The following is a 27,328-nucleotide window of genomic DNA, read 5'->3' on the forward strand; positions in this document are numbered from 1 at the left end:
ATCTGACAAGACACCCTCAGACACAGAAAATGCTCTTTGGGAGCACAAGGAGCCTTGCTTTTGCTACAAAGAATGGCCCCTCGGCCTCTGACTTGGTTAGGGATAAGAGAGGGACACAGAAAGGTGACCAGATTTAAGCTTAGTGGCTCCACTGAGAACAAGGGGAAGATGTGGTCCAAGCATGACGGCTCACTCACATCCAAAACTCTCCCACCCACCCTCAAGTCTACGACCCTGCCCCCCTTCAGCACGCTGCAGCACCCAGCAGGTGTGGGAGCACAATGGCTGGAGGTGCTATTAGGCTTCCTAAGGGCTTTCTCAGACCGGGTCCTGAAGATCTGGCCTGTAACCACTGGCTTCCCGTCAGTCTCAGAGGCGGCTCAAGACGCACAGCTTCAGGCTAAGGTAGCCCTCCTGGGCCAAGGGGACCACTGTGTCCCTTTGGGATCCAGGGGCGCAAAAATGGGGGACACCCAATCAAACCCTTGGCAGGGCAGTGGAGCTACCACAGAAACTCAAGACAGCTCACAGCCTAATCTGTGCCCACAGCAACCAGGCATCACTGGACACCACACAAAAAGGCCAGGAAAGGCTAGACAAGGGAGGGAGAGCAGGGTCCCCCTTCAGCTCCTGTCAACATAAAGCGAGCCCTGCAAAAGGGGCTGGCAAGACGCATGTTCTGACTCGCAGGGTCTAAAGCAACCACAACCTAGAGCCCCTCAGCTCTCACCTGGCGTCTTTGCCCACCATCCAGCAGCTCCACAGGGGACGCTGAACCTGTGTCTGCTCAGAAATCATTCATGTCACCCCAGCAAAGAGGATGCAGAGAACTAAAGCCCTGTCCGCCTCCAGGGGTGGGTCCAGCAGGTCAGAGCCTTCCTTCCAGACACTGGCAGTCAGAATTCCAGTGCAGTGGGAAGTGCTTCACATGCCTGTCCCAGCTAAGAGGCGCCCCAGGAAGAATCACTGAGGAAGGGCCCTTGGGATGGATGGAAGAGCAGCAAGCTCTCCAAGCCGAGTAGGGGAGGACACAGGGAAGCAGGCAGGAAGAGAACAAGGAAGCCAGTCAGTGCACAGATACGGTGCTAAAAGGAAAGGGGCCCCAGGTTGACATAAAAATGCAAGATACTGTAACGTTGCCCACCTGCAACTAGGAAGGGCAACAAGCACCTGAGAAATGGCTGAAGCCCACCGACCAAAGAGGACAGGGAAGTCCGGCCCCACAGAGAACGGGCTTCCAGCTGCAGAGCCGGCCCCACTGGGAGAGGGCAGACACAGACACAGAGCCCCGAGCTTGGTACGACCAAGAGGACTAGAGGGGGAGCGAGAAAGGCTGCCGGACGACAACAGGATTTGTTTTCCACAGAAGCCAGAAAACATTTACAGAGGAAAGCACGCAATGGAAGCACCACTTCCAGGTATCGAGGAGAACAGCTGAGCACCCTGGACCTACCACAGGGCAGTGAGCCGGCAGGGCCAGGCAGCCAGCCAGGCCCTCTTCTCCACACCCCACCCAACACCATCCTCAGCTCAAGTATGGAGGCAGGAGCCCAGGCCAAAGGCATGATGAGTTTCTGAAGCGGGGTTTATGTATTTATTTATTTTTTGGTCACGCCACACAGCTTGCAGGATCTTAGTTCCCTGACCAGGGATTGACCCCGGGCCCTCAGCAATGAAAGAGCGGAGTCCTAACCACTGGACCGCCAGGGAATTCCCTCTGAAGCAGGGTTTAAACAGGCTTTATTGTTACAAGGGAGGCCCTACCGAGCAGGGCCTTCTAAACGGATACATGTGGTCCCAGGATGTCAACATGGAGGAATGAAGAGGTCACGACTGCAGAAGAGGGCCCTGTCACTGAAGGACGGGATCCCGGGGAGGCCGGCCAGGAAGGCAGCAGACATGATCAGGACAGGCCGGGTGCTCAGGTCACAGGCTGAGGGGGAGGACAGCTCCTGTCACTCCCGCTTCTTGTAGCTCTCCAGGTGAGACAGGACCCAGCCCGACGGCAGGAGGAAACACAGGAAGCAGGAGGTGAGCCCAATGGCGATATCCTACACAGAGCACAAGAAAAAAGGAACCCTCAGAGTCAGGATTCCCCCAGGCTTCTCGTAGTCCAAGCAGTCTGCCCAGACAGCCCCCTCCAGGAGTCAAGATTCAGGCTCCAGAGGAGGGCCAGAGCATCCAAGGCCCACTCTAGGCCTTAAGGTAAAGGGTCAGATATGGGGTGGGGGTCAGCCTGGCTTAGGGGAAATCCACCACCAGATGATAAAGTGAAGGGACAGGAGCAAAGCTGGTCTGTTGGGACCCAGGGACCTCGCACAGACCAATAACTCTAAAACAATGCACCTCCCCTTCCTTGTCTTAAAAAGCCCTCCCTTCCCAAACCTTTGGGGCTAGAGATAAGCGTTTTTTAAAGCCACTTCCATATTCCCGATAGCAGTTAAGATCACAGCACAACCTGGAGTCAGACTGCAGTTCAAATTCCTTCTTTGCCACTGAAGGTGTGACTCTGACAAGTCAATACACTGCTCCTAAACTTCCGCTCCCTCAGCCACGAAATGGAGAAAAGGGCCCTTTCTTGGGGTGACTGGGAGGACCGAATGAGCCCAGCACAGCAGTCTTAGCACGGCGCCCGGCACCCGGCAGGCACTCAGCTGCAATTACCGTCACTGTTATTTCCTCCGCCGCAGCGCTCTCCGGGCTCTGCTCCTAACCGGAAGCCCACTAACCTGGACAATGAAGACTCGCACTCACGGCCGAGTTCTGCCACTGAGGCAAATGTAGAAATGCGCCAAACAGGTGAAAGTCACTAAGGGTTAAACTCTCCCACGTTTCTGGGAATTACTAAAGCCTGTTGGGGTCCTCTTCCCCACCCCAAATAAATAAAAGCGGTAGCAATGACAGCGCTGACAGCCGTCAGGCATCCCCCAATGAACCGACGGGTAAACAGGTTCAGAGAGGGCTAAGGAAGCTTGCTCGAGACCGCACAGCGAGGAAGCGACAGGGCTGCACTGACACGGTGTGACCCGAGACCCTGGGGCTGACTGAACAGCGACTGTCGCCCGGGCACCATCCCCTCGTTCGCCCCCTCCAGACCCAAACCAGCACTGCCGCTCCCCGTTACGCTGCGGGCCGCGAGGTGCAGCGCGCCAGACCCGGCGGGCCCCCAACCTGCCGCGGGACACCAAGTGCGGCCGGCGGCATCTCCCATGCCCTTCCCGGCCCGCTCCTCACCGTGGTCCCGAGCTGCTCCCGCGGCGGCTTGGAATGGATCTGGGCCCGCGGCACGGGGAGCCGCCGGGCCGGGCCTATCAGGCCCCTCAGCAGCAGTGGAGTCAGCACGGACATGACTACACTGAGGAGACTGCAGGTAGCTGGTAGCCGGAACCCAAGGTCGCGAAGTCAAGGTGGCGGCCCCAGCCGGAAGTTCCGCAGCTGTGGGGCCGGGAAAAGAGGGGCCCGGATGTCCCTAGGAAGTGACGTAAGGATACACCTCTCGCCCGCCCTTGTCCGTTTTTGGCGCCTTCCTCGAAACAGCCAATCGACGCCATCCTACCACCGATGGGCGGGGCACATAGGGGGCGTTCCTTTCGGTTATGCCCCGCCTCCAAAGCCCCCTATCTTCGTGAGTGACATCTGTGGTCCACCCAATCACATAAGCCAGAAACCTAGGCGGCACTCTTGACTCCTCCCTCCATTCATTCTCAAATCTCTACTCAGAAATCCCCTCTCCCTGCCAGGACTCCATTATTTCTGGTCCGACCGCCTGACACTAACCTCTTAAATGAACTCTCCCCCTTTACTATTACCCTCTCCAATTCCAGTCTCCATGCAGTAGCAGCCGACCTTCCTCCCTCCCTTCCTCCTTTCTCTTTAAACATAAATCTAACCAAGTCATACACCTAATTTGAAAGCTCCTCATTGCTTACCAGACAAAGTCCCAATTCCCGGACGTCATTCTCCAGCCTCATCTCTAAGTATTCCACACCTTCCTCCTTGCTCTTTGGTTCCTCCCACCACCCCCAAGCCTTTTGCTTCTTTGTATCTTACGTTCTACAGAACACTTTTTCAGCTCTTACCTACATAGCCTTCCTTTTTCACCACTCCAGCTCCTACTCCCAGGCTTCCACTAACTGTTACAGCTTACTTTATTCATCAAATGTTTCCTAGCCCCTACCATCTGCCAGGAACTGTTCTAGACACACAGTGAACAAGGTGAACAAGGACTCCCTTACCACAGAACTGACATTCCAGAGGTAAGAGACAGACAAGAGACGAACACTTAATGAGAAGCTATTGAAAGTGCGATGATATGATAGGAAGTAACAGGGGTGGTACTGCCTCAGGAAGCCTTCCCCGGCCACCCCAGGCCTGTGCCGCCTCTGTGCTCAGCAGCCCCTGCCCACGGGAGTGATCCCTGTCTCTAGGCTGGGAGCCATGTGAGGGCAGAGCCTGTATCTGGTTCACCACTGTCTCCAAAGGGCCTGGCACACACTCAGAGAACGTTTATGAATTGCAGGAGACTGAACAATAGGTAGAGGAGAACAGGAAAGGGGGTGAGGGGCCAGCCACTGAGCCAGGCCTTACCTATATAATCTCACTCCACCTTCACAACAATGTCACAAGGGAGATGCTGTTATTATTTCAAATGTTTTACAAATGAGGAAATAAGCCTGGAGAACTGGGTGACCTGCTCAAGGTCACGCAGCTCCAAGGCTGCCTAGCCAGGATTCCAGGGCAGGTCTATCCACTCCAAAACCCATGCTTTTAACCACCACAAAAGTTACCGCCAAGAGGGGGAAGTTCCAGCAGTTCCAGTTTTGATATTGTGGTCAATAGCATCAAAGGCTGCTAAAGGGGATGGGGATGAGGTGAGGCGGCAAGGGACCCGGAAAACAGGGGCTTTGGAGGAAAAGCCTTGGCCCCATGGGAGAAGGGGTGTACTCACAGAGAGGTGGGAATGGACCCAGAGTGCCCCAGAGGGCGGTCTGTGTCTGAGCTTCTTCTGGAGAGGTGGGCTCCCAGGCCCTGAGCCATCCAGGGCCCTTCTCCACCCTTCCCCATCTCCCCCACCCTATTTGTGAGTATTGTTAATGTCCAGCAGTCTTGGTCCAGCCTCACCACCAGCTACCAGGCCCCCTGCCCTCACCCTGCCCTGGGCCCTGGCAAACAGCCCAGGACAGATGCAAACAGCCCAGGACAGATGCTTCTAAGCACCTCCCCCCACATCCCAAGGGGCATAGCCTAGGCACACAGGGCTGGGAGACCCAGACCCCAGCTGCCTGCCCCTGGGAGAATGAAGGGACAGGGACCTCCCTGCGGCCCTACAGGGGCTTTGTCAGGCTTTTGTCCTGTGAACAAAGTAATAACGCCCAGATTAGAGTACTGCCAGGCAAGAGCCCTGGAGAGGCTTTGGGAAGGGATGGCCTTTCTGTGGTTCCCTGGGTTACTCCCTTGAGGAATCTCATGTTCCTCTCCTCCGCCTGCGTCTAGAGGAAAAAGAGTGAATGTATGTTGAGCTGGTACCCCTGTGCTCTGTTCCAGGGCTTTCCTCGTGGCCCCTGTGATGTGACTTCTTTCAGAACTCCTGTCAGAGAGGAGGAAGGAGGCTTGCAGAGGTTAAATAAGGCAGCTGGATTAATACCAACGTCTCTGCTCTCTCCCCAGTCCCCCAGCAGCCCACCCCTCCCCAAAACTAGGGACAGTCTATCAACAAGAAAGCAGTGAACCCAGGTGGTATTTTATATAATGAAACACTATACAGCAGTGAAAATGAACAAACTACAGCTGCAACATGGATGGTTCCCACAAATATAATGTTGAGCAGAAGAGGTCAGATGTCCAAGAGCACAGACTGTGTGGTCCTGTTTATATAGAGTGCAACTGCAGGCAGGACTAAGCTATTGTGGTGGGCGGGGAGTCAGGTGGTGGGGATCCTGGGGGAAGAAGGAGGGCATAGGATCGGGAGAGGCATGAAGGGGCTTCTGGGGGCTGGTTACAAGAATGCGTCCACCCGTGATAATTCCATCATGAGTGGCTGGACATTCACGACTTGTGCACTTTTCTGTATGCCTGTTACACTTCAGTTAAAAAAGTTTTAAAACAGATAAGAAAAAAGCAAGGAAAACATAATGGGTGATAGGATCTTGTTTTTCTAAAACAAAGAAAACATCCCTAGGGAAATAGATATGCAGAGATAAAAGTCTGGAAGGACACATGCAAGTTGTGAACAGTAGTGCTCTCTAGATGATGGCAGGAAAATGGTCTTTTTCTGCTGCATTTTCCAATATTGCACATTGGGCACTTTTTTTTTTTTTTTGGCCATGGCCTGCAGCACGCAGGATCTTACTGCCCCAACTAGGGATCGAACCTGCGCCCCCTGCAGTGGAAATGCGGGGTCTTAACCACTGGATCATGAGGCCAGTCCTTTGGGCACTTCCTTTGGCATTAGAATAAGCAAGGATTGGGACTTCCCTGGTGGTGCAGTGGTCAAGAATCCACCTGACAATGCAGGGGACACGGGTTCGAGCCCTGGTCCAGCAGGATCCCACATGCCTTTGCGCCACAACTGCTGAGCCTGTGCTCTAGAGCCCGCAAGCCACAACTACTGAAGCCCACGCGCCTAGAGCCTGTGCTCTGCAACAAGAGAAGCCACTGCAATGAGAAGGCCGAGCACCACGATGAAGAGCAGCCCCTGCTCACCGCAACTACAGAGAGCCTGCGCGCAGCAACAGAGACCCAACGCAGCCAAAAATAAACAAATACAATAAATAAATTTATTTAAAAAAAAAAAAAAGGCAAGCATGGAGAAGGGGGCTCACTGTTGCAGGGAGGGAAGTTTGCCCTGTGGGTGACACACTCTCTGGGAGGCAGGGATTTCTTCTAACACCCTGGCAACTGCTGTGCTGTCTGCAAGGATGGGGACCTCATTCTCCTACCCCAGGACTGCCCACTACACTCGTATTGCTGGGAGTCTCTCCTGCGTCATGATGAGGCCTAGAGATCCCAGCCTGGGTCCTGGCTCTGATCCAAGGGCCCAAGCTGTCCCCCCACCCCACCCCCTTCCCTGAATGGAGCAGTAGGAATAGATCCCAAGCCTTGGGGATGGGTGGAGGAGCTGGTCCTTACTCCTGAGACCCATGTCACAATCCAGGTCCCCAGTCCCTGATGGTCATATATGGACTGGGAAGATCCCAGGTGCCCCATCCCAGGGCTGACCCCCAGAACCTCCTGGCCATACACGGGTTAGAGAAACACCAGGTGACCCCACCCCTGGCTTGGTCCCCGTCCATTAAAGGCTCTGGCTCAACCATTGGTCTCTCCAAATATGGAGCTGTGAGACCTAGGGAGGGGGTCAGACCTGACCCCCCACCCCAAACACACACACCTTCTGGAGTTTGCTACCTCACAGAGCATCTGACACAGAGCTGGTCTGAACCTGAGCTAGGGGTCTCCAGTCTCCCCACTGGCCTGAACTCCCCTCCTGGCACGTCAAGTGAGTGCTGGGCACAGAGCCCCGGGGCTATAGTGTGAAGAGACCCCTCCCAGGCCTCTGAGGGCAACAGCTGCCTCTCTATAGGCCGGTGGGGACTGTCTCCCTACGGCGGGGGTAACAGCAGGATGCCCTTGTAGAGCCTCAGGAAGAGCCCAGTGTCCAAAGAGGAGGGTTCAAGAAGAGGGAGGGGATTTATTTTAATCTTTGCAATAACTCAGCAAGGAATGCCTGCCCGCTTCTTTGATGAGGAAACAGGCCCAGAGAGATTAGATAACTTTCAGGGTCACAGAGCCCGTGAACAGGATTCTCAAAGAGGTCTTCTGGCCACCCTCTCCCTCCACTCCCACCAGACTGTACACTCCACGAGGTAGAGGAAGGTCACATCTGCTTTATTTGCCGACGTATACCCAGTGCTCAGCAAACAGCAGGTACGCAGTTCATACCTGTTGAATGAGTTCTCCAAGATTCAAATCCAGGTCTGAACCCCAAAGTCCATGCTCCTTCCACTACATCAATTAAATGTAACTCACACTTGTTATAAAGTGTGACATAAATGTTGCTTTCACACGCAGCTGTGAAACTGCTCCCCTTGCTATTCCTATCAAAGTAGTACCTCTGTTACTGCCAGTCACAATAGTAGTTCTATAACTGCTAGGGGTCGCACAGAGAAATTAAAAATGGGGGCTTTCACGCAAAAAAGGGGAGAAAGGGTTAGGAAGAGTCGGCCCTGGTCTGGGTTGTCCTCAACAAGGAGCAAAGAGCCCCCAGGGCGGGGGTGGAACACGAACGGAGCAGGGTCCCATCTGCTCTTCCTGGGGCACAGCTGTCACCAGGAGCCAGACATCCAGGGCAGGCCAGGACACAGCTGTCGGGGGCGGAGCAACATGGGAGGGTGAGGGCAGGGGGCAGGGCCAGGGTGCTGCCCTCCCCAGGGGGGACTCAGCTGTCCTGGCCTAGGCATCCCACAGCTGGCTGGAAAGGTGCAGCTGTCAAGGCACAAGGAGGCTGTGGGCTGGGGTGGGGGGTGCCCGCCTGGAGCCAGGTGGTAGTTGACCCCTTCCTGCCTGCAGCCCACAGCCAGCGGCCAAGTGTGACGAGCCAGCTCGGGTGTGACTATGGCGCTGGCTTGGTGGAGGTCCCCCACACCTGTGCAGTCACGGCACCCAGGTCTCCAAGTCTGCCTGCCCACGGCCCCTACTCCATAGTACAGATGGGTAAACTGGAGACCCACAGAAGGGGAGGGCTGCTGGGACGGGTGACCCCCCAAGCACACCCAAGGTCTCCTTCCCCAGCTCCCCAGGGCGTCACGATGGGCTTGGACCAGGACTCGTAAGTGGGCAAGAGGCCCAGAGCAAGCGCAGCATCCTTTTGCTCAAGCACCCCACGGAGCATGGCATCATCACCAACTAGGACGACACGGAGATCTGCACCACAGCTTCTACAAGCTGTGTGTGGCCTGGGAGGGGCACTGGGCACTGCTCATCAAGGCCCCACTCAACTCGAAGATGAGGACAGCAAGAAGATGAGGACCACTCAGGTCACGTTCAAGACATTGAACCTTCCTGCCACATGGGTGACATCCAAGCCAGTGCTGAGGCTGTGTGCCTCTGGCCACACCAGCGAGGACCAGGCCCCCAGTCTCACCCCTACTGTGCTGGAACCCCGTGTCCAGAGCCCTCTGACTTCCGGGCCCCCAGGCTGGACTCACTACTCCAAACCCTGGGTCCCCTCTCCACCTCTGGACTCCTGACGTGTGACCTCCAGCCCTGGGCGAGCCCCCATAACTTTTCATTGCTCTCCACACCCCATGTCACAGCCAGGCCCCCAGAGGGCCCTAAGGCCCTGCACCTGAGAGCCCCATCCCTGATCCCCACACCCCTCCTGCCACGTCCCTGCCCCTCCTGTTCCTTGTATCCAGCATTCAGGACACGGGTTGCCCCAGGAGTACAGGCCACTTCCTGGCACCCCCTCCCCAGCTCCACCTGAAGCCCCTGTGTAACGCACCCCCCACGCATCATGCTGGACCCCGGGGGTGGCAGCACCCTCAGATGTGTGGAGGAGGGCAGGTGGCACCCGCGGGCAGCTGCAGACACCTCCAGGTCGGCTCTCACACCTTGGCTCATGGCTGCACCCCCCAATCCCATTCTGCCGGCGGCTCCAAGCCTTCTCACCTGGTCCCTTTCCTTCAGGGCCTCCTCCCTCCAACCTTGGGGTGGCCTACCCTGAGCACAGGGCAGCCCTTCCCTGCCAGCCTGTAGCAGACGTTCATCTTCTTAGAGCAGGGATCCCGAAAGCCCCAGGACAGGCTTTCATGTTCACCTTGTCCACTTCTGCACAGGTAGGACCCAGGCAATGCAGAGACCGCGTGCATGCGCACGTGGCAGCGGGGCCCCCGCGGGTGCTGCGCTCCCACCCTGGGCAGGGATGGGATTCAGAGGGCCTGGGTCAGAGGGGGCTAAGCTGGGCTGCTGGCTTTGGAGCCAGGGCTCTGGCAGGAGATCATGAGGGGACATGGAGGGAAAGCTGGGGTCTGTGGCCCTGGACTTTGAGCATGAGATGACTGTGGCTGCTTCCTCCTCCCTTGGAGAAGGCAGGTCATCACCACTGGCCCTACCCCTGTCCTAAGACCCTCTTCCAGCCCTCCACCGTGGGTGAGTCTCTGCTCCCGCAGGGCAGACATTCCTTGATATTGACCTTCTCAACTCCAGTCCCCGTCTTTCTGGGCAGCCCCCTGCATGGGAGAAAAGGCAGGCCTCTCTCAGGAGAAAGCGCCCCTACTGGCCAGGCCCTGAGAGGGAAGACAGGACCTCAAGACCAGGCATGGAGCCCACCAGGACCAACAAGACAACCCACGACTGCAATCGTGAAGGGTGACATCGACATCCACAAGGACCTGGATGTCAACAACATCCTGTCCGGGGGCATGACCATGTGCTGGGGCACTGCAGGCAGATGCAGATCCGGCCCTGGCGCCCAGCACCATGAAGGTCAAGTGTGAGTGGTCGCTGGCGGAGCAGGGAATCACCAAATGCCAGTTTTCTTCCTCGCCGCAGCCAAGTAACGAGACGCCTGCATGGGGCTGTCCAGTCTTCCAGCCGCCTCTGCAGCGCCTCCCCTACAGTCCCAGACCCTTGACCTCGGGCGCTAGAGAAACGACCTCTGCTGCACTTGGAGAGGGAAAAGCAGAAAAAACGAGAATAAACCTGCCGTGTTTGAACTGACCATTTTCAAAGCCTGGCGGCAGAAACGTCTGGTGGCCAGGTTTTGCACACTGGGGAAACGCAGTCCCTTTCAGACCACCTCAGGCTCTGACCGAAACTGAGGCCCTCTCGTGCGGTAACTGTGCCTCTGGCTTCATCCGCCCACCAAAGGGGTGGCGCTCCAGCCAGTGCCGCTTGAGTGACAAAGTCTGAGCTGCAGGTGGAGGGAGGGGTGGGAACAGCCACCTCAGAGGACCAAAGAGGGAGCCCGCCACTGCGGCAAGGAGATGGTCATTCCAAGGAATTCCTGCCTGGGATTAAGACAGCCTTCAAGAAACAAAGAGCTCCGGGGTGGGGAGGGGGCAGAATTCCCTCACACGAGAAGTCGGTTGAATGATTCTGATTCGCCAGCATTTGAAATGCTGTCTCCTTTCCCAAGGACTGGGAGGCCTTTCTTCACGCCTCCAAGGTAAGGCAGCTGCAGAAACCATGCCCTGGCTGTGTCCCCACCCACGGGGCTGAGGCCACAACATGCTGGCACCCATGAGAGAGACAGCTGTTAACCCTGCTCCTCTCTCCCCGGATCACTGCCCCACCAGAGCTCGAAGACCCAGTAGGGCTTGGGTCTCCCTCCCGGCCGCCCTCTCCGCCTTCCGGCAGATGTGACCACCGAGCAGAAGCACAAGCAGGCTGGCCCCTCCAGTGTCCACGGGAAGCGCTCTGAGCGCTGGCTCCGGGCCCACTTCCTCCCTCTGCGCCTGGCTCCCCGGGCCAGGCACGGGCCTCGGAGAGGAGTGCGCAGCTCCATCTGTCACACTCGAGGGGCCAGAGCCTCCCCCAGCTCATAACTTTCCTGCCTTGTCAGGCCTGACGTGAGTTACCCTTCCTTTGAGCCTTCGTCTTTCGTGAGTGGAGGGAAGAGGGGGCTGGAGTCCTTTTAACAGACACAGAATATCCTGAGGAAACCAATAAGTAAAAGGGAGGAAAGAAACACCAACACTCTCGTCTGTTTGACTGCCACACAAGTGTTCTGGAATTTACCTTTACCCACATATGTCCAATGTCACAACGCCTGGCCTGGGACTCTCTCCAGCAGCAGAGCAGGTGCCCCTCAGGAGAAGGCTTCTGACCTCTACCCAGGGCTTTTGGAAAGTGGCACAAACACATGCACTCAGTCTCAGTTCCCACGTCTGGCTCCTCGCCCCAGACACCCTGAGGTTTTCTCAGCCCAAAGCTTCCTTCACAGAAAGAGGCATGAGGCGTCACAGCTACGCGCCCCCCAGGGTTTAGGCCCAACGCTGGGATGGTCTGAGCCCACGCTACCAACGGCACGCCAGCAGCAGGAAGCCGTCCCAGCAGCTGAACAAAGTGTCTTTTATTTGTGACATACAAATGCAACCAATGCAAAAAGAGATCACTTTTTCCCTTTGATTCCAGTGATAACAAGTTGCTAAAGAAAAAAAAAAAAAAAAAAAATATATATATATATATATATATCAAGGAGTTTATCTTCAAAGTTTCCTCTAAAAAAAAAAAAACACACCAGGAAGGGTTAAAAAGAACCATACACATGTCATATACACATCTGACATCAATGAAAATAACCTGAAATAGGGTGGATACAACTAAAAAACAAATCTCAAAATTAATATTTTAACATGCCTCAAACAAACCAAAAAGCCTGGTACAAAAGGCCTGCTATGTTTCTTAAAACCAGGACCTTGGGGAAATGGAGAGACTGATGGCTGAGAACTGAGTGGGTTCAACACCAACAACAGGGTGACCTGCGGGTCTCAGACAGCGCCCCCCACCCAGCCAGAGCCCCCAGCAGCCCTTGGGAAGTGGCACAGGCGGCTGGACAAGCAGGGCCCAACACCAAGTGCCCATCTACCAATGGGGCTCGGTGCCAGGTGTCCAATGAGGGGAGACACGCACACTTAACTCCCTTTATGTGGGATTTACGCCAGGGTCCCTTTTGGTCCCCTTGAGTGGGAGGTATCAGAAACCCATGATCTAACACAATAAATATTTCATTCTCTGTCCTTTGACAGACAGCAGGGATCAGAGTTAAAGCTCTTCCTAAATGTGACTCTGTCGTTCCATGATTCTTGGAAGGAGCCCTCCAATGCCCTTCCAGCAATGAAAACTCCCCCCCCTTGGGTAAAACCTCCCGGGAGTCAGCAGGGTAGGGGTAAGGGTGGGCTTATTCCAGTGTAAAGCTGCAAGGCCCTCTCCAAGGGAGTGCCACGTCCACTGCTGGCAGGTCGAGAGCAACAGAGCACTTGGCGGAGAGGCTGTGCGCACAGGCCCGGCACAGGCGGGAGGCCAGAACAGCTCCGGGGAGATGGGGGAGATGGCCGGCACAGGCAGCCTGAGTCAGGGCAGAGGGTGGGGCGTGAGCAGACCGAGGTCGGAAGGACTGACAGACCTCCTCCGGAACAACCTCGCAAAGGCAGAACCTTTGAGACGCTCCCTAAGGCAGAGCTCAAGGTTGTCCAAGGGGAGGCGGTAGGTGCTTCTTCCTGGCTAAGGATTTGGTCATTTTCTTCCCTGGAAGGGGATAACGGTCTGGGGATGAGGGCAAGTCTGAGCTCTGACCCTGCGCCCTCTCTATCCCAGGAGGGGAGAGGAAGCTTCTCCCGCGCCCCGTCTGCCGCAGGTGACACCAGAGAGAAGAGCAGCGTCTGGCCAGGCTGGGGAGTGCAGGAAGGGGCTGCTGCTGGCTGGGGGCTCTCCAAAGGGGGCGGTGGCGGTGGGGGGTACCCACCTTCAGAGAGCTAACAGCACCAAGATATGAGAGGACACGGCACTAAATATGGCAGGAGCAAGGGGCCTTCTGGGGGAAGACAAGGGGCTCCCTGATGTTATTCCCCCTTGAGAGTAAGAACAGGGGTATCGAGTGGGGGGAGAGGCAGGGGCAGAAACAGTGGTGAGAGGTGACGGAGAAGAGCAGGCAGGGCTCTAGCTCTTTTCTGTGAGTAAAAATCTCGAGTCACTGCCATGAGATCAAGAGGTTAAGCTCAGGGTGCCGCCCGGTCCCAAAGTCCGGAGAAGCCACAGCCCCCACGGCAGGCCCCACTCACACCTGCTCCTGTCCTCCCGGCCCCGTGCTGACAGCAATGGGGAGGGGGGGCAGCCTTTCTCCCAGAGTCGGCTGGTCCCCTGGGACAACTCCACTCTAACTGGATCCGCGAAGGCACAGCCAGAAAGAGCTCCCTCGATTCCCTGTGTCATGGCACAAGAGACCATCCTGAGGTCTCCACTGGAGCATCCCATCCACGAAACAGGAGTCTCTCTGAAGACTCTCTCTACGCCCAGATCTTACACTGAGCCCATTCCTCTTTGGGAACCAGCCAGACCCTGACCCAGGGCTCCGGGACTTTCATGAAGGTGGGAATAAACACTCCCTTTGTCCAGCAGTGTGTGTGGCGGGGAGGGGGGCTTGTCGGGAATCCAGCTGTAGGGAAGTCGGAGAACCCACGCTCAGGGCCGAGCCGAGCGAGAAGGCAGCCACCGCGAGAGGACGCGCCTCGTGCCCCGGCCTCCGCCGGCTCTGCCGGCAGCATCCTCTCCTCTCTGCTCCCTCCGGCACCCTGCTCTTCTAGGAGAGAGCAGGAGGGGCGGCGCGGACCGCTCCTCCCCAGGGTTGGGGCTGAGGAGGCCACAGCTCTGAGGGCACCTGGCAAGCGGCTTGAAACCGGGGAGAGAACAGGCCTTGGAGAGAGCTTGGGAGTTCAGTGGCAACAGCCACCACAGTGCCCGCCCGAATGGGAGTGCTGGCTGTCCCCAAACTTGGTCCTCCGGCTCAGGATCTCATAGGAGCAGTCCTCCCCACAGCAACCGGACATGCTTGGGGAAGAGTCGTCGATTTCAAATCTGCAGACGGGCAGGAGGAAAGGGTTGGCTACGGGCAGCTGACTGCCTTCCTCCCCAGGAGTAAGGGCTTAGGAGCAGGGCAGGGGACCAAGCCACAGGCGCTCCCACACCATCTCCCCAGTTGCCAACCCCAAGGACCTCAGAACCGAGAGCTCAACGTCAGGACGAATGGGGCCAGGATGGGGGAAAAGACACTGGGGCAGGCAGCTGCTACCACCCAGACGGTTCCACGCCGGGGCCCAGCTCCTTACTGCAGCGCTTCTCTGAAGAACTGGTAGGCACCATGATTGTGCTTAAATACCGTTAACATAACTTTCTTCATCTGTGTGCTGAGAAGAAAGCAGAGAGAACCTTCCAGAAAGAGAAACAGGTGCTAAATACCGCTTGCTCTCTCGTGTCTGCCTGCTGTCTCCCATTTGCTCCTAAGAAGTATTCCTGAGGCCCGACTCTAGCCTGTCTTGGGCACCCACAGCACTGGGTGCCGCCCTCTGTGACAGGGCTGATCAGGCCCCCACCTGACTGGCTTCTCCTCCAGGTCCTCTCTGCACCCCATTACTCAGGTGCGGAACAGGCACTCAGAGGTGCTTGCCTCCTTGAGCCCAGTGGACAAAATCTGGAATCATGGCCGGGCAGGGAGAAGCTTACTGAGAGGGTTCTAGACACCTTTCTTTCACAACAGTCCCGTGAGCCCTGTCCCCCACGGGGGATGCCTCAGGGCAGCTCCCTCCAACTGAGCGGTGCACGGAGGGCCCTCACCTGTTGGCCACGAGCTGCAGGATCTGGATGAGGAACTTCCCCAGGCCTTTCCGCCGCACCTTGCTCTCCAGCTGCACTTCGTAGCTGGGGGAGGAAAGCAGAGTGAGCGTGGGGCGGCTGCGAGGCCTGCCACAGACCCAGACGGGCGTGCTGGATTTTGCCACTGGCTGGGGTGCCTCCTCCCCGCGCGCCCACCCCCAGGCCAGGGCCCCTACCAGTACAGGACTTCATCCCCGCACTCCACGTCAAACCGGAAGTGAGAAAAGGCTACGGGAACCGAACTGTTTTCCCAAGCGATGAGGTACCAGGCTCGGTCATCCGTCATTTCCTCGCGTTTCTCTCTGTCCTTCCAGCCCCACTCGCTCTGCTCATACCTGGGAGACGGGGGTGGGGGTGGGGGTGGGGGGCAGTGAGGACAGGGGCTCTGGAGAGGAGGGCCAGTCTCCCTGCCCGAGAGGGCGTGCTTACATGGTCTGCATATTGGTCTTGGTCAGGTCGAAGGCCCAATCCACGGTGGCCGGCTCCAGGCCAGACACTCGCTTACATTCAATGGAGACATTTAACCTGAGAAGAGGAAAAGGAGGTGTCTGGAGCCGGCTACAGGCCCGGCACCACCGGCTGCCCTGAGAGCCTGACAACGAGGCCCGCCTGGTCTCAGTTAATCTACAGAGAAAAGCCGAGCCCGGACGTGACTACAGAAGGTGCCTGTGAAGGAACGAGGCTGTTCAAGCCGAGATTAACAACTGTCATCACCAGCCCACCGCCCTGCCCACAAGCCCATTTCCTGTCTTCCCTGCACAGTCCTTATCAGACGCAGCACTTTGTAAACTCCGGTCCCTCTCTGCTAGCTCTTTGCTCTCTCCACCCTCTCTTCTGTAGTTTGTTATAAACCCCGGAGTCCTCTCTGTTCCCTCGATTCCTGCCCTTAGGCATTTTTCCTGTTGCTTTCATTTGGAATCCAGTCTTCACTGGGCTCCCAGGGGAACTCTTCCTTCTTATCTACCAACCCTGCCTGCAAAAGCAGCTGGAGGACCTCAGGCCCTTCAGGAAGACTATGGCCCACATCCCCCTGAGGAGTCCTGCCCGCTGCTTCCTCTGAGGACACAGTGGGTGCTCTCAGCTGATCAAACAGGGTAGATCGGGATTCACCCCGATGCTCTGTTTTCCTAAACTAACGAATGATGTAGGTGTTAAGGTATCGACCTATCTTTTTTTTTTTTTTTGGCCGCATCGCGTGGCTTGCGGGATCCTAGCTCCCCGACCAGGGACCGAACCTGGGCCGCGGCAGTGAAAGCGCCAAGTCTCAACCACCGGACGGCCAGGGAGTTCCCTCAATCTGCTATTTAGGTCTAAATGAATTAAATAAATCACAATTAAACTCCCTGGCCAAATTGTGAAATCATATTCTCCAGGTAGTGCCACATTCTGAAAGGACTGACTCGACTCCTCAGAGGACATCACCACTGGAATCCACGGTCACCTCTGCTGTCTGGTATGTCATATGAGCTGCACATGTGTGTGGCCTTGTGAATTCAGAACTTCCTGGCTCTGAACAGCCTTCCTTTCTTTCCAAGTACTGACCATGTAGTGGTCAGAAACGCCCACACGCAGCACTGCAACTGTCTTAGCTATAAATTTTCTCAAGGCTGGTTTGCAAGTATAAATTCTCCACTAATCTGAGTTCCTTAAGTACATGAAAGTAGGATCACAGCCACACAATTCCAGGCACCAAGTGAGCCCAGAGTCAGCTGGCAACGCCTGCTTCAGAGCTGGTCCATATTTCTGGAAGTCAGTGCGAATGTGGGATAGGGAACACTGAGAGAGATCACAGCAAGGAATCTCTAAACTGTGTCAAAGGACTTCCCAGAGGATGAATGATGACAAAGCTTCTAGAGGAACCATAATGCATCTGATCTCAGACAGAAAGAATAAATTAATATGATACTATGAAATTCAGACACAGCTATGAAAGGCAAATGTAGTATTACCTACTATAGTCTTTCCTTCATAATTCATGCATTTACATTTGTCTTATGTTGTTCATTAAAATACTCACACCAGCTGCAACTTACAGAGCTGGATATAGTTTCTGTCCTCCTTAAAACAACCTTGCAAGTTTGGCATCATCGTTCCATTTAACAGATAAAAAATGAGGCTTGAAGAATATGTGGACTTAACCAAATATAGTTAATAAGAGGCACTGTTATGATTCAGACCCATAGCAATGATTCTGTAAAATCATAGCCCCCGTTTTCCCCTCGGCCAACAGCGTCTCGGGTAAGACAGATAATGCCACCTACTTTACAAACCAAAGGAACAGAAAGTGGAAGGGGGCTTTAGTCTAGATTCTGCAGTGAACTGGATTAGTAAAAAAAACAGTAGTGATAACAACTAACACTGACCTAGCCTTTCGTATGCTCCAGGCAGTAACACTTTACAACTAATCCTCCTGACAACTCCATGAGGAAGGTACCCATTTCTGATTCGAAAACTGAGACACAGAGAAGTTAAGTAATTTGTCCAGGGTCACAAAGCCAGTAAGTGGCTTTTAACAATTATACTATAGACCCAGGGAAAGAACGCTGGACTGGGAATTAAAAGCTCACCCCGCGGCCAGGGAGAAGCTCCATAAGCTCGAACACCTCATTCAGCTTCTTGCAGCTTCGGTTTCCCTCTGCACAAAATGAGGGAGTCGGCCTAGATGATTTTTCAAGTTTGTTTCAGCTCTATGGTTCTTCGTCGGAGAGAATAACAAGTCCCACAGAGACATCAGTCTGAGATTAGGCAATCTTTGCTCATTTGCAGATTCCTTTGTCTCCCTAACTGGGGGATTTTATATCAACAGGGTACTAGCCATCTTTTCTGCTTTTTCATTAACAAAGAATGAAACAAGTTGGGTCTGAGGAGCCTACTCTGGAAAGGTGAATTCCTGAAGAGACTCAAGGAGACAAGTTAGGAATGCTGAACACTCACCCATTGCGATCGTATTTCTTGAACACTGGGAAAGCCTCTAATGGGTCTCCAAGCTGTGGAGGGAAGGAAAAGGGAGTAGCACAAACCCTCGCCCAGCAGCCACAGGCTCCACCCTGAAGCACCACGCTGTGTGGACCCAAGTGGAGGCTCAGCTCCCAGGGCCAGGAGCCGCCCTTATATACGGACCCTCCATCTGCCTTAGCTCTGAAATCACACGTAGGAGGGAGGCTCTGGGAAGGAGGCCCAACAGGGTTTTAGCTTCATTTGACAGGTAAGAAGAGACTTCACTGCCTAATTCTAATACCGGCCTCTGGGCATAAAACCTACTAGCACCCACCTGACCCAAGAGAGAAGACAGGTCCCTTGCTCCACTCACATAATTTTTTTTAAAAAATGATATATTTTCTTCTGATTTTAGTTTTGGCTACATGCTATAAGTTTTTCTTTTTTAATTTATTATTTTTGGCTGCATTGGGTCTTTGTTGCTGCATGCAGGCTTTCTCTATCTGTGGCGAGCCGGGGCCACTCTTCGTTGCGGTGTGTGGGCTTCTCATTGTGGTGGCTTCTCTTGTTGCGGAGCACGGGCTCTAGGGTGCACGGGCCTCAGTAGTTGCGGCTCGCGGGCTCTAGAGCGCAGGCTCAGTAGTTGTGGCGCATGGGCTTAGTTGCTCCGTGGCATGTGGGATCTTCCCGGACCAGGGCTCGAACCGTGCCCCCTGCACTGGCAGACGGATTCTTAACCACTGTGCCACTAGGGAAGCCCCACTCACATACTTTTGAGAGGCCCCCAACTAACCTCCCCTGGTCAAAACCCAAAATGAAAAATCATGTCCCTGCGCCACATCCTTGTCAGTGTGAATGTTTACTGAGTGGACTAAAAGAATAACAAAAACTGGGACATGAACCGGGGCAGGAAGGGTGACCAGAATCTCTCTGGTTCCACTGGAAAGCTGAGCCACTCCCAGTCAGGCCCACCAGGTGCTCAGAATCTCGGCTACTTCTCCCCCGACTGCAGCCCCTCGAAACCAGGCTGCTGCATCCCTGGCACAACCTGTAGTACCCCATGGGCAGGCAATAAATGTTTGAAGGAAAGAATGAGAAAACTATACCACATTTTACCAGGGAGGTTTCCTCCCCAAAATGCAAAACCCTGGGAAAAATTTCTGCAGACCCTCTTCTAGTGTTAAGGAAGGAGACCCACAGAGAGAAGACGCCACTTCCACTTCAATCCACACTTCCCGCCACTTCCACTTCAATCCACACTTCCCTGCACGCCTGGGCCAATCGCTGGCCCTCCTCGCAGCTCTCTGCCAGCCAGGCTAGTTTTCCCCAGCAGCAAGGAGGCAGCAGAGGTATGGATGCGTAGTAACACAATTCTGCCACAGGGTGGCGCCAAAAGAAATCAAATTAAAAACCAAGTTGCAGTTCCAGGAGGAAGGGACTAGGAAGGAGGGGAGTCACCCTGTTGGCGGCGTCCACTTTGGCACAGACAGCATCCATGGCTGCTCGCTCCTCCAACCGCTTCTGTTTCTTCTCCTTTGCTTTGCTCGACTTCCTCTGCAACAGGGAAAAGCACAGTGGGCTGGAAGGCTGTGACCAACCAAAGACTTGACTTTGACTTTCCCTTTGGAGACCCTAAGGGTCAGCCCCCAATCCACAGCAGAAACTCCGGATCCTGGCTGCCGGATCCTGCTTGGTAGGGTAGGAAAGACCCAAGCGCGTCCCAGTCATGAGACTTCGGGAGCGTCACTGGACTTCTCAGCTTCCCTATCAGGAAGAGTACTGACCCTTGGGACCACTGGGTCACTGTGAGGACCCAGTGAGAGCACGTGACAACACCTGAAGCAGAGCCTGGGCCCCCAGCAGCTGCCTAATATTCACTCATTCATTCCTTCCTAAGGCAGGAAAAAGTAAGCTTAGAGACATTCAGGGCAGGTTTCAGGGAGGTGATGGCATCTGAGGTAGTGGCTGACAGCTGTCTCTAAGTATAAATTCATTCAGTAAGCCTTTTCAGTGTCTTCTGGCTTCAGAAAACAAAGATGTGGTCCGGGGGCAGCCTCTCTGGGCGCTGAGTCTCCTTCCTAAGCTAGGGCTGGGCACTGGGGCTTAAGGCAGTGGAGCTGTTCCCAGGAACGGCTGCCCAGCCAAGGCCCGTGAGCGGCAGCCACACCGAGCACCTGGTAGCGACAGGGCAGAGTGAAGGGCCCCAAGGGGGTCACCTGGGGACAGAGGCCATACTGACACGTGGTCAGCAGAGCCAAGCTGCAGGACACATAGGCAGCAGAGGAGGAGCAAAGGGAGGCTGTCCTTACACAGAGAAGCAAACTGCAAACCGCCCATAACTCCAAACGGAGCAGACCCTGTTTGGAGGCTCACGTGAGGTTTTCTCAAATCTAAATGGACCCTCTTACCCTCTTGTAAAAACTGGGAAAAGAGCCAAGCTCTGGGGCCCAGCAGACCTCGTCCAAAGCCTCCTTTTGCCCTTTACTCCCTTCGGGTCTTAGGACAAGACACAACCATTCTTTGAGCCTCCTTCCCTCATCTGATGAGCAGGGCCCGTAATACCTCCTTTGAAGTATTAAGCCCATGAGGGTTCCTATGGCCTGTGTTCGATAAATGACACTTTTCATTCTCACTCCCAAGGAGGAGCAGAGCAACACAGGCATCCAGAGGTGCTGCCCACCCAGCCCAAGTCCTGAAGGTACCCCAAAGGCACTGGGGAGGTGGCTCTGCTTTTTACCAACCGCACTGCCTCTTCTGCCCCCAGCCCTCACTTCCCGGACCTCACCAGAGAGAGGTTTTGCCACGTCCGATCCCACAGTAGCCCTGACACTGATTGGCCCAGGAAACGGTGAGTTGAATACCCAGCTGCTGGATAAATTCTACCCTCGGTTCCTCAAGGAATGACACTGCTTAACTCCTATTTCAAGCACCCAGAAGGCAAGAGCTCAGACACTAGGAGCTCACAGGGATGTTTGGCTCTTCTAGGCATAGACTCGCCCAGCACCAGCTGTTTGCTATCTGCAGGCTGAGCACCGCGCAGAAAGCCAAGAGCTAGCGCCCATTTCTTACCTCCCTAGAGGGACAAACAGCAGAGAATAGACTGTCTTCACAACACCGGGATCTCGGGGCAGAACTAGCCCCTCTCTACCACAAAGAGGTTTTAGATCATCCACCTTTTTTCCTCTGGGAATCTGGGTTTCAAGACAACACTGAGAGATACACTCATCTTGCAAAACACTTTCACCAACATTATCTGGTTCAATTCTCCGGGCAGAAACCATCACCTCCCTTTACACAAGAAACTGAGGCTCAAAGGGCTGGCGCGACTTGTTCGAAGTTCCCCAGAGAGTAAGCGGCAGAGGGGAGACTCAACCCCAGGGCTGCGTGCAGATTCAGTGTTTGTCCCACCAGCCACTCTGCCTCCCTCCGGGAGAGCCTACACCAGCGTCCAAGGCCTCCTCAGCTCCACCAAGGTAAGGTCAAGACAAGACCTCAGGAGCCTCAAGGCAGCCACTTGGTGATTCACTTCTCATTACCCTCCTGGCTTGGTAACAGCTGACGTGACATGCCCGCACAGTGCCACCCCAGACCCTGCATCCACACTGAGGTAGGGGTAAGGGACATGGAAACTTGAGACGGAAGGTCGCCAGGGCTGTGCAAGGGGGCAGAAAGAATAGGAGCTTCGGCACCAAACAGGCCAGGCCACTGTTCCTCCTGCCACCCCCCGTGTGTGAAAGGAACTCCACCTCCAGGAAAATGGGAACACAACTGCTGGCCTCACAGAACAGCCAAGGACAGGTCAGAAGCCAGCACACAATCCCAGTCGGTACCAGCTGCCTGCCTCCACCCTGCACGTTAGCTCTATGGCACAGAGCTGAGGGACCAGAGGTGCCGGAAGGAAAGAGCAACTCCCAGGACCCCGAAAGCACTGAAGTGTAGGTTCCCTCCATAGCATCTCATTTCTAAGCACAAGCAGCAGGGGGGCCAAGCCCGGGCCTCCAGGACATTCACGGGCTCATTCATGCAGGGGAACAGGTGAGCCAGGCAACTCTCAGTGACGCTTGGGGCCGCCATGGCCAGGGACTGCGGATAATGAAAGAGCCCCTCAAGCGCTTCGCTGCCTGCACGCGGGGTATGAGGCAGGCTGCGGCAGGCGGGGCCAGACGGGCAGGGGCCCTCCCTCAAACCCAGCACCGGCTAGAAAAAGTAGTCTCCTACTGTTCCAATTAGCTTTGTCCTGCCTTGTGGAGGTAAGACTACCCTGCAGGGACACAGGAAAATTCTCCTCATTAAAATGGGAAATAAGCACAGTGAACAGTAAAGCTCATTGTGGTTAAGTGTCTTTCCCAAGGGAGCTTTATATAATAAAGAGTGTGGGATTCTGAGTCAAGAAACCCACATTCGATTCTCAGCTCTTCCACTTAATAGCTGTGTGACTCTGAGCAAGTTATTTACTCTCTCCAACAAGGTACTCAGTTTCTCTGAACCTCAATTTCCACATCCATAAAATAGGGCTAACAATGCCTATACCTCACAGGACTGTTGTTAAGGACAAAATGATACAATGTACTAGATATAAAAATTCCTTACTGTAAGGATTTCTGTTTACAAGGACCTACTAATGATAAACACTCTGCTGGTGCTTTAATAGAGATGATTTATTTTAATCTTTGCAATAACTCAGCAAGGAATGACTGCCTGCTTCTTTGATGAGGAAACAGGCCCAGAGAGATTAGATAACTTTCAGGGTCACAGAGCCCGTGAACAGGATTCTCAAAGAGGTCTTCTGGCCACCCTCTCCCTCCACTCCCACCAGACTGTACACTCCATGAGGTAGAGGAAGGTCACATCTGCTTTATTTGCCGACGTATACCCAGTGCTCAGCAAACAGCAGGTACGCAGTTCATACCTGTTGAATGGGTCCTCCAAGATTCAAATCCAGGTCTGAACCCCAAAGTCCCTGCTCCTTCCACTACATCAGTCAAATGTGTATGACACTTATTATTACAGTGTGGTATAAATGTTGTTTTCACATGCAGCTGTCAAACTCCTCCCCTTGCTATTCCTATCAAGGTAGTATCTCTCTCTTCTTTTTTTTTTTTTTTTTGGCCACACCTCATGGCTTGTGGAATCTTAGTTCCCTGACCAGGGATTGAACCCGCACCATTGGCAGTGAGAGTGTGGAGTCCTAACCACTGGACCACCAGGGAATTCCCTCAAAGGAGTCTCTCTTTGACTGCTAGTCATAATAGTAGTTCCATGACTGCTGGGGGTCACACATAGACATTAAAAAACAAAAAACGCCCAGATGGGGGCAGGAGGCACCTTCCACAAAAAGGATTTGGCAGCCCTTAGGTTTTCAGTATCAATGCCTCCACCCCACAAAGAATCCAGAATCCAGGAAAAAACCCCTCAGTTTTTGGCAAAGGGAGACAGAGCTCTAAATTCTAATTCCTAAAACACGTGTGGCAGCAAGGGTGAAAGAACTGTGGACAGTGCTCCAGCCGATGCCGCTCTCTCAGCCTGTGGTCAGGCTGTCAGATGGAGCAGGGCCCTCTTCTGGAGGGGAATCATTAGGAACCATGACGCTCCTGACACCGAGGTGGGGAGTCCACAGCCCCCACCCATAAGGAACGAGCATGATGAGAGGGTTCCAGCTCTGCTTCAGGGAGGAAAATTCAATTTCACTTTTGCAGAGACTAGGTAGGGGCTGTTCTGAGAAACACATCTGTGGAGCGTGAGTACTAAGCTCAGGGCCCTTAAGGAAGCAGCGAGGACCGCAGGATCTCCGAGGCCTGCTATTTCAACTCAACCAACGAGGAAGTGTTGAACGAGAACGGCATGTTATGCTTCTTGTTTTCTGCTCAGTCTGGAGTGGCTGATGCTGGGTAGACGTTTACCAAGTAATACCAGGGACTCAATATTTTATTTAGTTTCAACAAGACCTGGGGTCTGGGACCTTTCACCAAAATCTAGGTTAAATATGCCTAAGGTTTCCAGACTTGATTTTCTATACATGAAGTACACAGTATCCAAAAGTCCTTGTTGAAACATGATGAATGCGTTTGACATGGATTTTACATAAAGTGCTTCGACATGGATAAGACAACTATTTTTGTCTAACAAGTTGATTTATTCAGTCAATAACTATTTGAGTGGAGAGGAAACAAATCTAGATTAATAATAGTAGGGACAAACCCAATGAGTTAAAAATAGCACAAATCTATTTTAGATGACTAAAGGCTGAGAGTACAGGCAAAAATAACAGCCACTATTTAAGAAGCACCTAGGTAGCTATTTACATCCACTATCTGATTTTATCCTCACATCTGTCCTAAAGGGGAGGTATCATCATTCTCATTACATCGATGAGGAAATTAAAATCCACAAAGGCCAGGTCACTGGCACAATATCATGCCGCTAGCCAGGGAAGGTGGGGCTGGAACTGAGGTCTCTCTGGCTCCAAAGTCAGGACTCCCTAAAGGTGGTGGAAATTTCATGTAAAAACTAAGATACGTGGTACCAGGGAGGGCCAGTTACATTTTTAGGAGAGTGACTTGTGCTACTCTAATTGGGACTTAGGAAGGTGATCTCACAGAAACATGAGAATAACTTCTGCTCAACCCTCTATCAGCACATGCCAGGAAGGGCATAAAACGCACCTCCAGGCTGCCTTGTGCAAAACAGGTGGTCACTGTCCATCCGGGGCTGGGGCCATCACCAGTACTCCTCCATCGTCTCCCTGCTCACCTTCTGCACAGCTTCCCCACCCAAAGCCACCTGAAGTAGGAAGGCTACTAACAACCCAAGTAATAAGACCCACTTCGGTGCATCTGGGAGGCCTTGAAGGCAGGCCTCTGTCGAAAAGGAAGAGAATGTTTTTGGAGCAGGAGGAACCTGGTGGAAAGGTTTCGAAAGAGACTGGGGAAACCAGCTTCGCTGAGAAGCCGAGTAGCGGGAAGCGGGCGGCCGGGGATTCGAGAGCCCTGAGTCGGGCTTTGGCGCCCAGTCACTGCCCGTGTGACCTTGGCTGGGTGCCTTCTTTTCTCTGGGCCTCGGTTCCCTCTAACCCAGTGTAGGCCTAGGATATGGGAAGCCGCGAAGCCGGTGACAGCGGGGTGATGGGTGACCCCTGGGGGCGGGGGGGATACCCAGGGACCGCGCGGGGGTAGAGGGGAGGCCAAGAAGATAACACGTCCTAGAGGAAGGCAAGGGCGGGCACGACGCGAGAGGCTGGGGGCACCGGAGGGGGTGGGGCCCGGAGACGGGGCTCCCCAGGAGATTCCCGGGCTGGACCAGGCGTCGGGACACTAGACTGGGGGAGTCGAGTCATGTGGGGGCTGGGGGTCACGTGAGGCCGGAGGGGTTCGGGGTCACGTGAGAGGGGGTTCAAGGAACAATGGGGGCGCAGGGGACGGGGTAAGCGGGGAGCCCTCCCGGCCCTCGCGTCTCCTCTCCCTCCCTCACTCACCCCCATGGCGGCAACGGCAGCGGTGGCCCTCAGCTCCTCCTTCCCACACTTGCCAGCAGGGAGGCGGCAACGGCGGCAACGGCTGCGGCAGCGACACCAGAGCGGCGGCGGTCCCCGCACGGCGCATGCGCCTCGCGGGCACCCCCTCGAGCCCTGGCGGGCACCGCGCCGGCGCAGAGCCCGAGGAGGGGACGGCGCGCGGGGGAGGGAAGGCGCGCAGGTGGAGAGCCGAGGAGGCGGGCGGAGGGTCTCGCACCCGAAAGAGGCGGGAGGCGAGGAGCAGCGTCGCTCTAGGAATGACGTAGCCCGGGCCCGCCCCCTCCTCGGTTGGCTGTGTCTGTAGCTATGGCAACGGCCGCGCCGCCCCGAGAGAAGCGCGCCGTTGGGCAGCTGGGTGGGTGGCAGCGTCGCCTCTGCGCTCTGTTCCGCTTCTCCCCCGCCCGCCTGGGTCAGCCTGCGCAGCAGCCACCTTCCCAGACAACCAAACGCGTCACGACCTCTTAAATACCAGTCCCTCCTACAACCCTCTGGCACAGGGGAAGTCTTCGGAAAATTCCCACCTTCTAGATAGTGAACTCTTGAAATTCCTTTTCTAACCAGAGTCATTCATCCTTCTTCTAACCATTCATTCACCCTCCATTCATTCGCTCTCTCAAACACTGACTAGCACTTACACCTACGCTGTGCAGAGCCCAGGGGGCACAGAAAGGAGCAACATGCCATCCCAGTCCAAAACTTACTGTTTAGAGGTGAGACAGGCATGTAACAACTGTTTACTGGGGAATGGAAGGTGCTGTGAAAATGAGACATTAGGCGTTCTGAACAATATTAACTTCAATCTATCCCAGCAGACCACTGTAACCCCCACTTGACCCGCCTCAGAATCACCTGGGGAGCCTGTGCACTGTGCACACCACGGGACCTACCCTAGAATCTCCAGGGGTGGAGCCAGAGTCTTCTCTGCTAGGACTTCCCAGATAGGGTCGTACTCATGAAAATCAGAAAACCGCTGCCCAAGACAAGCTTCACAGGCTTTGTCAGGTTTTGCTCATTATCCCATCATCAGTCTCAGCACAGGGGTGGCCCCCAAACAGCCACTCAAGCAACATCAGCAGTAACCATATGCTAGGCGCTGCTGCAGGCAGCAAAGAAAATACCAAACAGAAACGGCACTGCCGTCATAGAACTTGTATTCTAGAAGGAAGAGGCAGATAATAAACTAAATGAATGAACCGGTAAAATACGTAACACGTTAGATGATATAAGTTCTATGGAGGAAATAAAGCAGGGAAGGCGGATGGGGAAAGTCAGGTTTATAGTTTTAAACTAAGATGTTCAGGGAAGGCAAACAAAAGGTGACATTTGAGTCAAGATCTGAAGGAGGTGAGGATATCTGGGGGAACGGCATTGCAGGCTGGGGGTACAGCTAGTGCAATACTCCCCAGCAGGTGCATGACTGGAATGTTTGAAGAACTACACTGTAGCACAATGTGGCTGGAGCAGAGTGGGCCCGTGGGAGAAGAGTGGGAGGTGAAATCAGACAAGTAAGGAGAG

The 27,328-nt window shown here is 54.6% G+C and overlaps 2 protein-coding genes across 3 annotated transcripts; both read right to left on the reverse strand.

The window, feature by feature from the left end:
• Positions 1-1,723: 1,723 nt before the first annotated feature.
• On the reverse strand, positions 1,724-3,435 carry COX8A (cytochrome c oxidase subunit 8A). The gene is made up of 2 exons (XM_079930203.1): positions 3,235-3,435; positions 1,724-2,051 (listed from the first exon to the last, which is right to left on the reverse strand). Exons 1-2 carry the CDS (start codon positions 3,346-3,348, stop codon positions 1,956-1,958), a joined length of 210 nt encoding a protein of 69 aa, XP_079786329.1. The 5' UTR covers positions 3,349-3,435; the 3' UTR covers positions 1,724-1,955.
• An 8,282-nt stretch (positions 3,436-11,717) lies between these two features.
• Positions 11,718-26,097, reverse strand: NAA40 (N-alpha-acetyltransferase 40, NatD catalytic subunit). Of its 2 annotated transcripts, none has more exons than XM_079930383.1 (8): positions 25,775-26,097; positions 19,762-19,857; positions 18,301-18,353; positions 15,796-15,891; positions 15,633-15,701; positions 15,328-15,411; positions 14,823-14,900; positions 11,718-14,571 (listed from the first exon to the last, which is right to left on the reverse strand). In XM_079930383.1, exons 1-8 carry the CDS (start codon positions 25,778-25,780, stop codon positions 14,430-14,432), a joined length of 624 nt encoding a protein of 207 aa, XP_079786509.1. In that variant the 5' UTR covers positions 25,781-26,097; the 3' UTR covers positions 11,718-14,429. The 2 variants fall into 2 exon arrangements, with proteins under 2 accessions (XP_079786509.1, XP_079786508.1); XM_079930382.1 differs by having other exon boundaries at positions 15,543-15,701.
• Positions 26,098-27,328: the final 1,231 nt, after the last annotated feature.

This window comes from Stenella coeruleoalba (genome assembly GCF_951394435.1).
Source record: "Stenella coeruleoalba genome assembly, chromosome: 8".
In the NCBI taxonomy this organism is placed as follows: domain Eukaryota; kingdom Metazoa; phylum Chordata; class Mammalia; order Artiodactyla; family Delphinidae; genus Stenella; species Stenella coeruleoalba.

Excerpts from the sequence above, each read along its gene's own strand:
- COX8A (XM_079930203.1), bottom strand. The coding sequence starts at position 3,348 with ATGTCCGTGCTGACTCCACTGCTGCTGAGGGGCCTGATAGGCCCGGCC. Across the intron at positions 2,052-3,234 it reads GGGAGCAGCTCGGGACCACG|GATATCGCCATTGGGCTCAC; the intron begins GTGAGGAGCGGG and ends TGCTCTGTGTAG.
- NAA40 (XM_079930382.1), bottom strand. Across the intron at positions 18,354-19,761 it reads AAGTGGACGCCGCCAACAGG|CTTGGAGACCCATTAGAGGC; the intron begins GTGACTCCCCTC and ends TTCCCTCCACAG. Across the intron at positions 15,412-15,542 it reads GGGGATGAAGTCCTGTACTG|CTACGAAGTGCAGCTGGAGA; the intron begins GTAGGGGCCCTG and ends TTCCTCCCCCAG.